The sequence below is a fragment of the Podarcis muralis genome, chromosome 6 (genome assembly GCF_964188315.1).
Source record: "Podarcis muralis chromosome 6, rPodMur119.hap1.1, whole genome shotgun sequence".
Lineage (NCBI taxonomy): Eukaryota > Metazoa > Chordata > Lepidosauria > Squamata > Lacertidae > Podarcis > Podarcis muralis.
Genome location: NC_135660.1, coordinates 30,441,024 through 30,456,554, shown reverse-complemented (window position 1 = coordinate 30,456,554; position 15,531 = coordinate 30,441,024). Strand labels below are relative to the sequence as shown.

Genomic DNA, 15,531 nt, shown 5'->3' with positions numbered 1-15,531 from the left:
GCATGTTGATTTGAATGCAGGTCTCATTGACAGCAGTGGGGGCTTACTCCTAGCAGGTCTTGTTAGGAGCACAACCTTAGTAACCTCATGGCCACATTGAAATTTACTTTATTTTTGATCACAGCAGACTTATATTTGTACTTAAGTGTTATAACGAAAAGCACACACTAGAGAGCAGTGTTTATCTTTTTATGCTCACTTTTGTCGAACGCTTTTTGCTTGTGCGGTGCAGCACTAGGTAAAATAGCCTTCTGTGTGCAAAATTGCATAGATTAGACACTCCAGTCTCTTCCTATTAAAGCTGCTGCCATGGTGTGAGGCAGGGGGCTAGCGACCACACTCAGTTCCTCAGTGGAGACCAAGAGGATGGCAGGTCTGGGATCTGTGGCAAACACTGTGCAGCATGGGCCCCTTACCCACAGTTGCTGCTTAGTGTAGAAGCTTTAACAGGAAAAAACTTAGCAGTTTTGCTGATCTGGAAACCCATAGTCTAGATGTGTTTTTAGTAGCATTGTATGGATTTTATGTAATATGATATTAGTAGCTTCAGTCCTTTTTTTTAGAAACGCAAATGTAGTCCAAAAAACTGGTATGAAACTGAAAAGCAAAGTTGTCATTGGGTTTTGAATCTGAAATGTCTTTCTAATGTTGAACACACCTCCCTGCTTTCTTCCAATTCTTTGAAATCCCACCTGATGTTGCGAGTGGCAAGACTTGCGCTAGCCAAGGCAGGAGGTGGGGGTCCAGGGGCGAATGCCCCTTTGTGGGTCATTTGTGGGTCATCTCTCTGGCTGGTACAGCATGGATGCTAAGATTGGGCCTGTCACTATCATGTGGCGGTGGCAAGTCTGCATAGGATCTTCTGTCATTCCATCCCCACTCCAAAATGCCCTGCTTCTGGGGGGTTTCTGGTGGAAATACTACCACTGGTACATTCCAGCTGCTGCTTGTGTGGGCACTTTGGGGCACTCCTCACCAGCAGGCCTTCTCCGATGTCGGAGGCTGGCAGAGCTTTCCTGATGGTGAAGGCCAAAGAAGCTATGCAGCACTGAGTAGAGGACCCCTCTGCTCTATTCAGTATCCTCTCCATCATGGTGGATTGAGGCTTGGGATTGTTTCACCCCTGAATTCTTCTTGAATGTCACTTACAGATAATTGATACAATTCTGATACCGTATTGGCCCGAATATAAGTCGCACCCGCAAATAAGCCACACCTTTAAAATTCAAAGGGGGGGGGGGAGGAAAAAAGACAATACCCGAATATAAGCCACACCCTTAAAATTGGGTTGCAGGCTGAAAATTGCTGCGGTTGGTAGAATTGTAACTCTTAGCCAATTTAAGGCTTTGATCTTGCAAGCCCGCAAAAGTTACCGTACAATTGCTAAAAGTGCAAATTGCAATTCAATTGCTACAATTCCGCAGGCACTCACACCCGCAAATGGCAAATGAACCGTCTTAAGCTCTCAAATAGGCAATGAAACATTTTTTTGTTCTGTTTTACCGTATGTCTGTTTCAGCAGTGATATCGTAAAAGCCCATTTTTGTAAGGTTGCGAATTTAAGTCGCACTTTCACTTTTCACGGTTGGAATTTGGGGGAAAAAGTGAGGCTTATATTCAAGACCAATACGGGCATTTGGTATAACAGAATTAATCCATTCACTTGACTAGGGAGATAAGAAACAGTTCCGTACCCTTCCTTTTCTATATTGTATTTTTATTCATACAGCACCACTTTGCACGGTAAGTTTTGGAAAGTAACCTATGCAAAATGTCATGTCTGCGTCTCATGGGCCTTTCAATCTAAATATTGTTAGACAGGAAAACAAACATGGAGATGAAAGACAAAGGCAAGCAAGTACACAGAAATGCAGTTATGCATGCTTAGGCTTGTTTGTGATTTTTAAAAAAGTCTTTTTTTATTTATTAAGGTTATCCTTGGAAAATATATGTGGCTCTCGTACGATGATGTTTTCAATAAAGCGAAAAAATTTGGAGATGGATTAACTGTGTTGGGCATTCAACCGAAGACGAACATTGCCATCTTCTGTGAAACTAGAGCAGAGTGGATGATCGCTGCCCAAGCTTGCTTCATGAACAACTTCATACGTAAGCATTTTTTTATGGCAATATCAGGTGTTTTTTTGTGCTTTTGGATACACTGAGAAGGTTTTCCTAACACTTTTAATGACTTGTGTAGGGCAGCTACTATTGTCCCTAAATTAGTATGATTAAGTTTTGTTTTGAAGATTCTTCCTCTGTCTCCTCCTAGGACGTGGGTTGCCATCTCCATGGAATTGCAAAAATACCAATTCCTAGCATGAGCCGATGGTTAACCTTCTGGCTTTGGGAAGGGTGGGAATTTCCCTTTCTCACACAACCTTTCTTAAGTTCGGTTTCCTCCAAGCACATGCGACAGTTTTGGAGGGCAGGCAGTTTTCTTCCAAGCATCACACTTCTTTTCAGCCCAGAAAACCATCGTTACAAGTCCAATTCCAGTTCATTTGTGCAAGAGCAGTGCTTCAGCAGTGCTAGAGCATTAGGAAGAACGTTGTGACAGTAAGAGCTGTTTGACAGTGGAATGAACTACCTTGGAAGGTACTAGACTCTCCTTCATTGCAGGTTTTTAAGCCGAGGTTGGATAGTCATCTGTCAGGGATTCTCCACTTATAATTCCTGCATTGCAGGGGGTTGGACTAAAAGGCCTTTTGGGTCTCTTCCAGCTCTACAATTCTGTGATTCTAAAGGTCACCAATAAAAGCATCTTTCTTGGTAAGAGGCAGAGAACAATGTCTGTAGAAGACTGAACAATTCTTTCCGATTTTTATATATTTGTATTGTATGTTCTCACCAAAAAGTTAATAGGAGCAATTAAAAGACCCTTTCATGGTAAAAACAGCAAACATATATGAATGAAATTTGTTTCATTCAGAGAGCAGTTTTGCAGAATGTTAAATTACAACTCAAAAGAGAAATCACTTAAAGCCCAAGTAGAAAAAGGAACTGAGACTGGTATAATAGGCCATTGTAAGCAATTGCAAAAAGCACTTTGAAGATTTGGTAATTCTTCCTTGGCAGATTATTATATATAGCTTCTCTATAGGTGTGGGAGTAGCTTGTTACATCTTTTCTTTCAGAAAAGCTTTGCTGCTTCTGTCTCCCCTCATAGTTTTTGCTCTAATTACTTCAGTATATTCTGAGGAAAATAGAACTGACACCCATTTAAAAGGAAAGCATCTCATTGAATGTAAGCTGTACATGTAACATATATCTCTGCAAAATCTCCACAAGCTTTGCATGTAGTACTTTTGCTACTTTCTGGAGCTGCAGGGCTTGGCAAGAGCATGGTCCGGGCTTGGGCAGTAGTCTCCTTCACCAGTGTAAAGCTGCAGCTTCTTTAGCTAAGCCAGTGACAGAAGTGGCTGCTGACAGGAGGGCTGCCTGCTATCGTTTCTAGACCAGGAATCAATGACATCATGCCCTCCTGATGTTATGAACTGTGACTCCTGTCACTCCCAATTATTATTGGCTGTGCTGATTGCAGCTGATGAGAGTTGTAGTCCAAAATTCTGGAAAGTACCAGTATCATGGCTACTTCTGTTCTAGATGATGGAATAAAAGAAAAGCTGGCACAGCTTCCGTTATTGTACAGGCTACCTAGTGGTAGTTGCTTCCTCTTCCTCCTCCTCCTCCTTCTTCTAACACCCTATACCCACAGGTCTCAGGGTGTTTCACAGGATAAAATCACAATATAAAACCACAAAATATACATACAGTCATACCTCAAGATAAATACACTTCAGGTTGAGCGCTTTCAGGTTGCGCTCCGCGGCGACCCGGAAGTAACAGAGCGTGTTACTTCCGGGTTTCGTCGCTTGTGCATGCGCAGACGGTAAAAATGACGTCACGCGCATGCGCGGAAGCGGTGAAATGCGACCCGCGCACACGCAGACACACTGTCGCGCCTTACATTCTGTTTGGGATGCAAACGGGGCTCCAGAACGGATCCCGTTCGCATCCCGAGGTACCACTGTAATCAAAATAAAGACGAGAACAACCCAATGGTAGGGAGATGGTAAGCTTAGAGGAAGTTCAAGCTTGACATTCCCGTATTCCATTTTTTGTTGTTCTTTTCCAAATGATACTTGGTGCGTCTTGGTGGTGGTTTACAGGATAAAATCTGAGCATGCTCAGTCCCCCTTTTTTTGGCGGTGGGGGGAGACTCATTATGGCTTTTTATTTTTAGGTTTTTTTTAAAAAAGGTAGTTTATAAAACCTTTGCCTTCCGCTGTTCCTCAGCGAATGAATGTTTTCCCCTCCGAGTTTCATTTCTCTCAGCACTCAGCAGCTTAGTTCACTACTAGATTGAGTGATGATCTTTGCTTCTTTTTTATTCGTTAATCTCACATCTTTATTGTGTAGCCAAGGACTCTCACCAAATCATACAATACTACAATAAAAAAGTACACCACTCATAAAAAATTGTGGTATCCGATATCTTTTACAACAATAAAAACTTCAACCCTCTTAACTGTAAACATTTCCTAGAAAAAAAAGGATTTTACTCACTCGCAGTCATATTCTGCATTTAGTTTCAGAGCCAACAGTTCTCTGCTATCTGTGACTTGCTTCATCCACCTTGATTATTAAATCATTCTGGCAATCAAGCATATGGGATTTCCATGAATCACAAATATTGGAGTTGCAAGGAACCCTGAGTGTCAGCTAATCCAACCCCCTGCAGTTAGGAATCTCAATTATTTTAATAGACAGAATCACAACTAGAAAGCTAGCTGAGTCAAATATGATCTGATAACTACTAGTTGACTTGGCTGCTTCTGCTCTGCATCTTCCTTCCCTCCATGTTCATCTCTGTGGTTCCATGGTAAGTTCCTCCTCCATAACCGCCTTGTTCACCAGTATGCCTTTACCTGGCCATGCCTGTCATAGTTATGTAGAGTTCAGTTCCCTCCTCCAGCGATCTGTGGAGCACATGGGGCATGCACAATATCCTCAGACCTCTTGGAATATGTTTATGAAAGTAATGGAAATGCTCCTATACTCCATTTTATAGCTGCTTGTAACCCTGTAATACTGTACACAAATACAGTACACAATGCATTTCCAGTGCATTCTCTCCCTTGTCAAACACTCAGTAATTCAAAACAACAGCTATCCACATCACATTTGCAAATCCTTATTGTGAATCAAGAGAGACTTAAGTATCAACACAAGTAATATCTACTTTGGTTCTATGGTGTATGTACACAAATTATGGTTTGCCTTGGTTTGGGTGAAATCGCAAATTATTGTTTGTTGACACCTTGGAGCTAAGAGAGATAATCAGAATTGTGGTGTGGTAATAAAGCTCATAGTCACAAAGCCATCGTTCATAATTTGGCGTGACATCTGAACTAGCTCAGTACTTGCCTGCAGGGGGCATTGTGGAAAACACTGCTGCAAAGAAAAAAATTACACTGGAAGGCAGCATTATGGATAATTCCCCCCCCCCCCACCGCTGTTTGTCTTAAAAAAAAATAAGGAGAGTTATTAGAGTACCCAAAAGCTGGATAGATAGATAGATAGATAGATAGATAGATAGATAGATAGATAGATAGCACCATCAGAAATACTGCAATTCTGTGGCAAGTTCCACACAGACCTTTATAAAACTTTTAACTTTCCAAAGGGTCAGTTTAAGGTAACGTGAAAATGTAGAGAAATGCTGAAATGTGTGGAATCAAGAAATTTGCATTTGAAAGGGGGGTTGGTAGGAAGGGAGATGGTGGGGATTTAAGTGGATGTTTCAAGTTTCTGAGACGTGCTTCAGCTCACAGCATGACACAGCATTTGGTGATGTCAAATGAATGAACTTGGCTGACTTGCTTGCTGGCAGATGGTAATATTGTCATATGCTTTTCACGTAGTCGTTTCTGAAACTTGAGTTGCTGGCAGTGAAACGCAACGAATTAAATTTTGTTTAATGTTTCAAGGAAATATGTTGGCTAATCTAGATTTGGCCAAGCACTGCTCTTCCTGAATGGGCCTGATCTAACTGTGCTTATTTTTTAAAATCTTCATTCTTCTGTGGCACATGTCCCCTCCATCTACTAACTGCATTTTAAAATTTACTGTTATTTTAAAGGATTTTTCTGCCTGATTGTTATGGTAACTTATGTGCATATTTAGCCAAAACTGCCCTGATTTTTGTTCTTGATAATATTTTATTCCTTGGAGATAAGTGAATGAACATTGTTCACAGTCCAATGGGACAAACAGTAGAGCATGTCCCTTAAATTAGCCCCCCCCTTCCAGAATCAATTTCTTTAAGTGTAAGTATTTGAGAATAGCTCCATAACAAGAATTGTCTTGGAAAGCTTTTTCTGCTTTGTCATTGCTAGAAAGTAACAAATCTACACCTGGCGGCTTTTACTTTACAGTTTGTAACACTATAATTTTTAATCAGATTTTATTTGTGCATGAAGAAGTGCTATACACAGTGTTAAGTGGCAACTCGGCGGATCAGACTGCACGATAATCACTTGCAGCTGCTGTGGCTCACTTCATCTCTTTCTCCATGACATCAGTGCAGCATTTTGTAAACTGGACAAGCTTCTTGACTTCATTAACTGCCTAATTGTTTTTCACTTCGTTCATCTCCCCCCCCTTCCCCCTCCAGTTTTTAGGTGAATAATATCAATGGTTTTTTGAGAGATTATACTCTTTCTTCCTCGGCTTGCTGAGAGCCTGCTAGGGAAATCTTGTGTTTATATAATGAGGGTCATTGGACTGAGCACAGAGAGCACATGGGAACTAATAAAGGCAATCTTTTGTACTTTGCTCCCACCAAATTAAAGAAAACAATGTACATGTGTACTTGCTTTGCAACAGTTTGGAATTGTGTTCCTTGTTAAATACCCTCATGGCAACCATTCAGATTTTTGAATCGAGGAAAATGGTTTTTGTTGTAACCAGTGACTCCAAAGAACTACATTGCAACTAATAGCTGAATTGTATGCCTGAGACTATCAATTTCAGGACCTTGTATCTGAGTATAAGGCTGCAATTCTACAGTACACTTGCCTGATGAAATGTGCTGTTGAACTTTGTTTAGGATTACACTACATGGTTTTGATTTATCAACATACAAGGCTGTTTTTCAGGTGCAAATGCACACTTCAAAATCCACAAACAAGCAACAGCAAATTCTTTCGCAGCAAATATGTGTGCATATCTTTTAAAAAGCACTTTACAATCCCATACCGTATAGGTTAATTGCTGTTTATGTATATAAATAGACATCTTAAACATGTTCGCTGAGATGTATGAACTGATGTGCATGTTACAGCTTTAAGCTGAGACTGCTGGCAACCGTTTTGTTGTGTTAATGTACTTCTGCCAAGCCCAGGCTTTCATTCTGACACTGAGAATTCCCAGGCTACTGCTATGGCTTCTGGGAAGTGGCTGACACTGACACAGAAACTCTCCATGCATAGGACCAGAATGATGAGATGGCTGGCATTACATAGCATAGCTACGGTTGGGGTCAGAAAAATGGCAGAGGCTGCTTTTTAAAGCACTTTGCACAATAATAGGATGTTATAGCAGAACTTGCTTTCAAGTGAGCAGTGTAGATACACAGCTCTGATGTCCGTAAAGCATTTGTAGAATTCCCGAATTGATCCAGATCCTTGTGCACAGCAGTGAGTTGCATACAGAGTTTTATGCATGAGGTCCTTTCCTGCCAAGATAATAAAGCCACCATCTGTTTTCTCAGTGCTGAGGAGACTAGCTGAAACCAAAGTCCCCAAGCAGGTGATCAGAGTTGCCATATCTCTGCAAATATTAGATACTCCTTTTGCCACTGCAAAACCAAATTTTGCTACATCACAATAACTTAAATATAATTGTGGCCAATGTTACTTGCTTTTCAAGTTTGTTTGGAGAATAATTGTATGCCCGAATTAACTCTTAAAGCAGGGGTTGGCAAAAAATTTTTAGCCGCGGGCCGGTCCACTGTCCCTCAGATCTTGTGGCGGACAGGAGAAGCAGCTGCTGCCGCTTCTCATGGGTAGGCAGAGTGAGCTTGTCTGCTCTGCTCTCTGGCCCACAGGAGCACCAGGGCGGCGGCGGAAGATGAGTGGTGCGAAAGGGCTGGCTCTGGACTGCTTAAAATGGCGCTCAGCCAGCTCAGCCCAGCCCCCTTCCTCCTCTAGGCAGGGCGGGGAGAAGCCAGGAGGAGGGAGGGAGGCGCCGCTGCCGCGGTGTGTGTGAGGAAGGGGGGGGGGGAATGGAATGGCACAAAAAAACAACGGCACAGCCCGAATGAACAGAATCTCCATGCCAATCCACGGACAGTCCGCAGGCCGGATCTTGAAGGCAAATGGACCTGATATGGCCTGCGGACCTTAGTTTGCTGACCCCTGTCTTAAAGTAATTACCATATTTTTTGCTCTATGACTCACTTTTTCCCTCCTAAAAAGTAAGGGGAAATGTGTGTGCGTCTTATGGGGCGAATGCAGGCTGCACAGCTATCCCAGGAGCCAGAACAACAAGAGGGATTGCTGCTTTCACTGCGCAGCGATCCCTTTTGCTCTTCTGGCTTCTGAGATTCAGAATATTTTTTTTCTTGTTTTCCTCCTCCAAAAACTCGGTGCGTCTTGTGGTTTGGTGCGTCTTATAGAGCGAAAAATAAGGTGCATTAAAATATTACTTCACTGGGATAACTCAGTTGGTAAAACGTGAGAGTCTTAATTTCAGGGTCCTGGGTTCAAGCCCCACATTGGGCAAAAGAATCCTGCATTGCAGGGGGTTGGAAAAGATGCCCCTCGTAGTCCTTCCCAACTCTACAGTTTTATGATCCTTTGATAATATGTTTGGGAAGTATCTAAGGTGGAAGTCCTTTCTGTGCTCTGCTCTCTCATACTGTGTTGAGAGTGCGGTGTAGAACTAAAAAGTCACATTACCTCTTCTGTAAAGAAAAAAAGAGGGATCCTGCTAGTGTGGCTTGGAAAACAAGATTGCCATTCTTCAGAGTACAAATATGCATAGTGAAACCAAAGTACATTTGCATTTTATGTTTCTCAAAGTTTGAAATCTTGAATTTGAAGCAGCAGTGTACTGAGACGATTTCAGCATGCAGTGTCTCTTTTGTATCCTGGACATTTATAGTATATGAGTCTAATAATAATAATTAATAATAGGAAATTCATTATTCATTTCCTCCCCAGTTGTTACACTTTATGCCACACTAGGAGGCCCTGCGATAGTACATGGGTTAAATGAAACTGCAGTGACAACCATTATTACCAGCAGAGAATTGATGCAAACAAAACTGAAGGTAAGGATTGTCCTTGACTACATAAATTGGATGCGGATCCAAATGTGGATTTTGTTCATTTGTTTATTCAGTTCTATAGAGGAAAATGTGATATACATATAGTGCAGTTTTTTTCTCTTGCTCTACAGATTTATGTTCTTATGTAACAGAAGATTACGGAAGTGTAAATGATTTGGATGCACCTATAGTTTCCATTTAAAAAAGGACTGTGATCCCCACCCCCATAATGGTGCTTAACTCAATACAGTGGTACTTCTGGTTGTGAACGGGATCCGTTCCGGAGCTCCGGCCAAATTCCGAGGAATTTGCAACTGGAGGTCCCACTTCTGTGCATGCGTGTGGTGCAGTTCAGTGCTTCTGCGCATGCGCACTGCAAAACCCGGAAAAATACTTCTGGATTTGCCATGTACGTATCACGAAGGAGTCTGATCCTGAAGGATACGTAACTAGAGGTGAACGCAACTAGAGGTACCACTGTACTAGATAGTCCTCTGACACTGACACACACTTCAGGGAATGTGGCCAATTTTTCATTCTTGCAAAGTGTCATGTACATGGACGGTGTGCTATGTATAAATGTTTCATTTCCTAGTATTGTGGTGGTGGTAGTAGTAGTAGTAGTAGTAGTAGTAGTAGTTGTTGTTAAATTTATTTATATCCTACCCTTAGTAGGGCTATGCTGCCCCATATCTTCTATTTGTGGTCTCTTGGCCCTGGATCAGGCCAATCTGCCCTGCTTGTACCAACCTGGGAACCTCCCACCCTGTCCTGGATCTGTCCCCAAAGCAAGTCAGGAGGTGCAGCTCAGGTGGAGGGTGGGGTTTGTGTGCCTCTGAATTTGTAATCTAGCTGCCATGGTTTAATCTTATATTGTAAAAAGCTGTGCACATCAGTTAGCCAATAATACGGCCTAAACAATTTTAACAAGATTTGCGGGGGGGGGGGGGGGGGCAGGGCGGGGGGAGAGCCAGCAAACCTGTCAAGACGTGATGGGTTGCTCTCTGTTTGCTTCTAATTGAACGAAGCATGGAAAAATCATCGCAGATCTGAAGTTTCTTTCCATAAAAGGGTTTGTTAAATATCCTGTTTTTGAGCATTGGCTTCATAGGCCAACATCTTGACTCACAGTGTAACCATAAAAGCACTTTGGGGACCATATGTCTCCAAGTGTAATCTATATTATAATTCACTAAAAGTATTTGTAGCAGCAGAGCCAGGGAACCAAAAGATAAGATGGCTAGAGGAAGGAGTGGACAGAAGAAGAAGAAGAAGAAGAAGAAGAAGAAGAAGAAGAAGAAGAAGAAGGAGGAGGAGGAGGAGGAGGAGGAGGAGGAGGAGGAGGAGGAGGAGGAGGAGGAGAAAGGATATATGGAGAAGAATTCTGAGGGGAAATGACAAGCGAAATGGGCAGCTGAGAAAAGCCGTGCCTTTTTAAGTTCATCATTAGAACTTTAACGTACACCGTTTCTAGTGTCAGCAAGAATTGTTATAAATTACATTGATACTGTTTATTCCAAACATATTGAAATTTCACAACTGGCTGGTTGTGGTAGTAAATAGTAATTAATCAACTTGCCCTCTTTTTACCCACCCTTCACCATAAGGTTCCAGGACTATTTAAAATGTGAAAATTAAATCTTAAAATTGGTTAAAACAATTTGCAACCAAAAGAATAGGGTTAAAACAAGTTACGACTGAAAGAATATACCTTAAAAATATATCAGCACTGTTAGCAGCTTAAGGTAAAGGTAAAGGGACCCCTGACCATTAGGTCCAGTCATGACTGACTCTGGGGTTGTGGCGCTCATCTCGCTTTATTGGCCGAGGGAGCCGGCGTACAGCTTCCGGCTCATGTGGCCAGCATGACTAAGCCGCTTCTGGCGAACCAGAGCAGCGCACGGAAATGCCGTTTACCTTCCCTCCAGAGCGGTACCTATTTATCTACTTGCACTTTGACTTGCTTTCAAACTGCTAGGTTGGCAGGAGCAGGGACTGAGCAATGGGAGCTCACCCCATCACGGGGATTCGAACCACCAACCTTCTGATCGGCAAGTCCTAGGCTCTGTGGTTTAACCCACAGCGCCACCTGCATCCCTACCTAGCAGCTTAGATGACATCAAATTAGCTTTTTTGAATGCGCTCTATTTACAGCAGGTTGAACTATTAAAGTATAGAACTGCAAATGTAGGGCATTATGATTATTATGATGGAAACAATTAAACTGTTTGCCCCATCTTTTTCTGCAGAGTATTGCTTCTCGGATTCCTCTGATGCGCCATATTATTACTGTGGATGGCACACCAACAACATGGTCAGAATTCCCCAAAGGGGTAATCGTTCACACGATGGCATCTGTTCAAGCTATGGGAGAGAAAACAGAAAACTGTACGTATACCTTTTCCTTTTTCCTAATGATAGTATTTTCTTGAAAACTGTGAAGGAAATCTATGACATGATAATGCTAAATGTGGTTAATATCTTGCCAGTTATATTCTGCCCAGGGTATATGGTGGATGGGTGTTGTGTTGATAACTTATTATTTTTAGCGTATGTTTGTTTAATCAGGATACAGAGTTTGTGTAGCAGTATTTTTTAAAGAAAATAACTTCTAAGGAATACCTGATATCAGGTGAACCTACCAGTGGAAAGATGCATCCTGGTTGCTAGTAAAACATGAAGGGCAAACGAAGATTCCAGGGACTACTAGAAAATAAGATGGAAGCAGGAAAAGTGTATTGTAGGGTAGCGGGAAACAGCAGCACTTTAGGACTCTCAGGGTTCCTGTTCCCTAGTGTCCAGAGAAACCACTTAGCAGTCACAGCCCCGACTTCACTCATTGGCTTAAAATAGCGACATATAAAAATGTAGAACACATTAAGGTTTACAACAAGAATAACTTAGTAGTCAATATTTTAGATTTTCAGAATCTTTCAATTTTGCTTTCTTTCAAATTGTTTTGACACTTGCTTCTTTTTTGTTTAAGTTCCAGCCAACAAGCAGAAGCAGAGACCGTTGCCGTCGGACATTGCAGTAATAATGTATACCAGTGGTTCTACAGGTGTCCCAAAAGGCGTTATGATCTCGCATTGTAATCTTATTTCTGGTATAACTGGGATGGCTGAAAGGATTCCTAATCTTGGGTGTGTAACACACGTAATCCTAAATGACACTTTTATCGCTTTATCACTGAAATTATTGAAATGAACACATTAGGGTATATGTTGTTTAGGTCCTTAGAGAAATAATTAAACTTCTGTTGCACAAAAAGAACCCCTACTGTAAGAGCTCTTCATGCTCACCTAAAATGTTCGAATATATGTGGTCAAATTGTTCTGGTTTATGTTCTTTAGTATTGGATATTCAGAAAAGAGAAGTTCTGTGACTGTTTTGCAAGTCTGGCAAGAGTACCATTTTCAGTACAAATAGATTGTCAGGAATGATAAATCACAAAAAACCCCAGACCTTTTTGCACTAGTGTGATTGTATTTTGCAAAGACAAACATGATTATTGAAACCTCAAAGCTATTTGGAACAAGGGCTTTCCTGTAGCTTTGTTTACCCTTTGATAGTTGAAGCTTAAATATGCTGCAGAGACACCCATCCATGGGCAAATGGGTGGGGGCGTCTACTTGCCAATACCTGAAATTGCAGTAACATCAAGTGACTTGTTTTTGGCCAAGCAGTTTTTGAAATGAAACCACGCCAGAAAAGTCGCAGTACCAGTGCCTGCAACCTCCCTTTTGACTTAGCCCTGTATTTACCTTCCCTGACAACTGATGTCCTATGACTTGGGGCTAGGGCAGGTGAGTGTGTGACTTGGCCAAAACTGCCTCACAGGCCAAATGAGGAGACCTTGTGGACCAGAGCCCCCCCCCCCCCCCCCCCCGGTGCTGCATTTTCCATTGATACTGAACTAATTAATTATGGAGGTGAAATGTTCTGACTGATTTAAGAAAAAGAATGGTTAGTAGTCTTACTTCTGGTAAATCGTGCTGCCAGAATGCTTAACCACATGCATGAGGAGAACGTATAATTCGGCTTGCTCTTGTTTAAATATGACAATATGCCAGCATTGCAAAGTTGTTGTGCCAGGATGCTCTTTAGATTATGCTGCAGCTGCAGTCTCAAGCAGTGGGTTGACACAACTTGGCACAGAGTTTACCGTAATCTCTCTCTTATTCCCCTAGAGAGAAAGATACTTACATTGGATACTTGCCACTTGCTCATGTTTTGGAGTTAAGTGCTGAACTTGTTTGCTTGACTCACGGATGCCGTATTGGCTACTCATCACCTCAAACATTAAGTGATCAGGTAAGGTTCTCCCACTTCCAAACAAATCAGACCATAGCACGGTTTTTAAAAGCACATTTTTCTACTACACAAATTCCCCATCTGACACCCCACACTAAAAGGGGGAAAAGCTGAACAAGCACACAGTCTGCTTGGCTTAGACCTTGTATCAATGGTTGTTTCTTCATGGGAGTCAGTAGTTCTGATTCATTTATGAATCTGCCTCAGTTCAGCAGAGACACACACAAAAAAAGCACTTTTAAGGGTATTTACAAGAAAGGGTTGCCTGCCCAAAGATGAAGGTAAATAAGTGATGTTTCTGTCCTAAAAGAAGGTTCTTTGTATGGTTTGGGCAATTTGTTTTAAGCATGGAAACGGAGTGCATTTTACCCTTATAATTAGTGCACATTCTGCCCTGATACTGCCTGGCATGTAAGTTCTTAACACAAGCATAACGTGACTAATTCCTCACCCCCTTTTTTCAAAATCTGCATCATCCACTTTCCAACTGTACACACAACATTTTGTGTCCAACTACCCACTGAAAACAACCTTAGACCATAGTATCAAATTACGCATTTTTAAACTTGTCTAGCCTGCCAACCTAGCAGTTCGAAAGCACCCCCGGGTGCAAGTAGATAAATAGGGACCGCTTACTAGCGGGAAGGTAAACGGCGTTTCCGTGTGCAGCTCTGGCTCGCCAGATGCAGCTTTGTCACGCTGGCCACGTGACCCGGAAGTGTCTCCGGACAGCGCTGGCCCCTGGCCTCTTGAGTGAGATGGGCGCACAACCCTAGAGTCTGTCAAGACTGGCCCATACGGGCAGGGGTACCTTTAAACTTGTCTAAAATATATGTGAAATTAAGTATTCGTCTACTTAAAAGGGTATCTGTTTCAATATCTCTGACGAAAATATGTCGTAGATGCTTTCTGACCCAGCGCTATGGTGAAACATGATTTTTTTTCAGTGTGTGCATCTTTTACGCTGGGCAAACAAGAGGATTTTTGATGAAGACTAACTTAAGGTTACATGTTGCTTTCTTCACTTCTCTTTTAGTCCTCTAAAATAAAGAAAGGAAGTAAAGGTGATGTTTCTGCACTGAAGCCAACTCTAATGGCAGCTGTGCCGGTAAGTTGTGCATTTGAAGCCTGCCTTTTTCAAGAGTTACATATGATGAGATGATGATTTGAAGGTAGCTTAGTTAGTACCTTAGGATTTTCTCTACTGCCCACTTAAGCGGTTACCATGTAATCCTTCATTTCACTATGGTTGGGTGAATTCATGTTTTTAATAAACATCAATGATAAAACTAATCCTGCCAATTTATATTATTAATAAGTTGCTTAAAACATAGTATTAATATTTACTATGACATGTATCCTGACAATTACAAGTGGAATAAAGCTTATTTTCCTCCTCTCTCCTCCTCAGTGCAGCCCCCCCCCCAAAAAGTGGTATGAGTGGATAGATTTGAGGAGAAAACGGTTAACGTTTGAAGTTGTTTTATGCCAAGCTTTCTGTTATGGTTCATGCTGTGTATCAAGGGTGGGGAACTGCTGGCCCACAGGCAAAACTTGACATGCTAGGCCTCCCCATTTGTCCCACCAGGCCATTTTTTAGGAAGCCATGTCCACTCACTCTAGACCTGAAGTTGTCCATGATGTTGGTAAGGATGGGGCTTCAGAGAAACAGTTGGGAGCTTAAAGTGAGCTCTATATTGTTATTTTTCTGGAGCTGATGGGTGGTGAGAGCACACCTTGCTGAAGGAGGGGGAAGCTATTTCCATTCAGTTGAAACTTCTTCTCTCTCCTAGTGCTGCTCTTTGAACCTCCAAAAGCTGGCGGTTAAAGTGTTGCACTGTTTGAAAGCCCTTTCCCAAACAGTCCTACACTGCTCTTTA

General features: G+C 42.0%; 1 protein-coding gene across 3 annotated transcripts in view; it reads left to right on the top strand.

Moving 5' to 3' along the window:
* ACSL3 (acyl-CoA synthetase long chain family member 3) overlaps positions 1 to 15,531 on the top strand; it is a 52,697-nt gene that overhangs the window by 28,305 nt on the left and 8,861 nt on the right. For all 3 annotated transcript variants that reach the window (XM_028731062.2, XM_028731063.2, XM_028731066.2), the window contains 6 exons: positions 1,932 to 2,109; positions 9,231 to 9,340; positions 11,587 to 11,725; positions 12,324 to 12,480; positions 13,528 to 13,651; positions 14,688 to 14,759. In XM_028731062.2, coding sequence (XP_028586895.2) covers positions 1,932 to 2,109; positions 9,231 to 9,340; positions 11,587 to 11,725; positions 12,324 to 12,480; positions 13,528 to 13,651; positions 14,688 to 14,759 — 780 coding nt within the window. The remainder of the gene's footprint in view (positions 1 to 1,931; positions 2,110 to 9,230; positions 9,341 to 11,586; positions 11,726 to 12,323; positions 12,481 to 13,527; positions 13,652 to 14,687; positions 14,760 to 15,531) is intronic.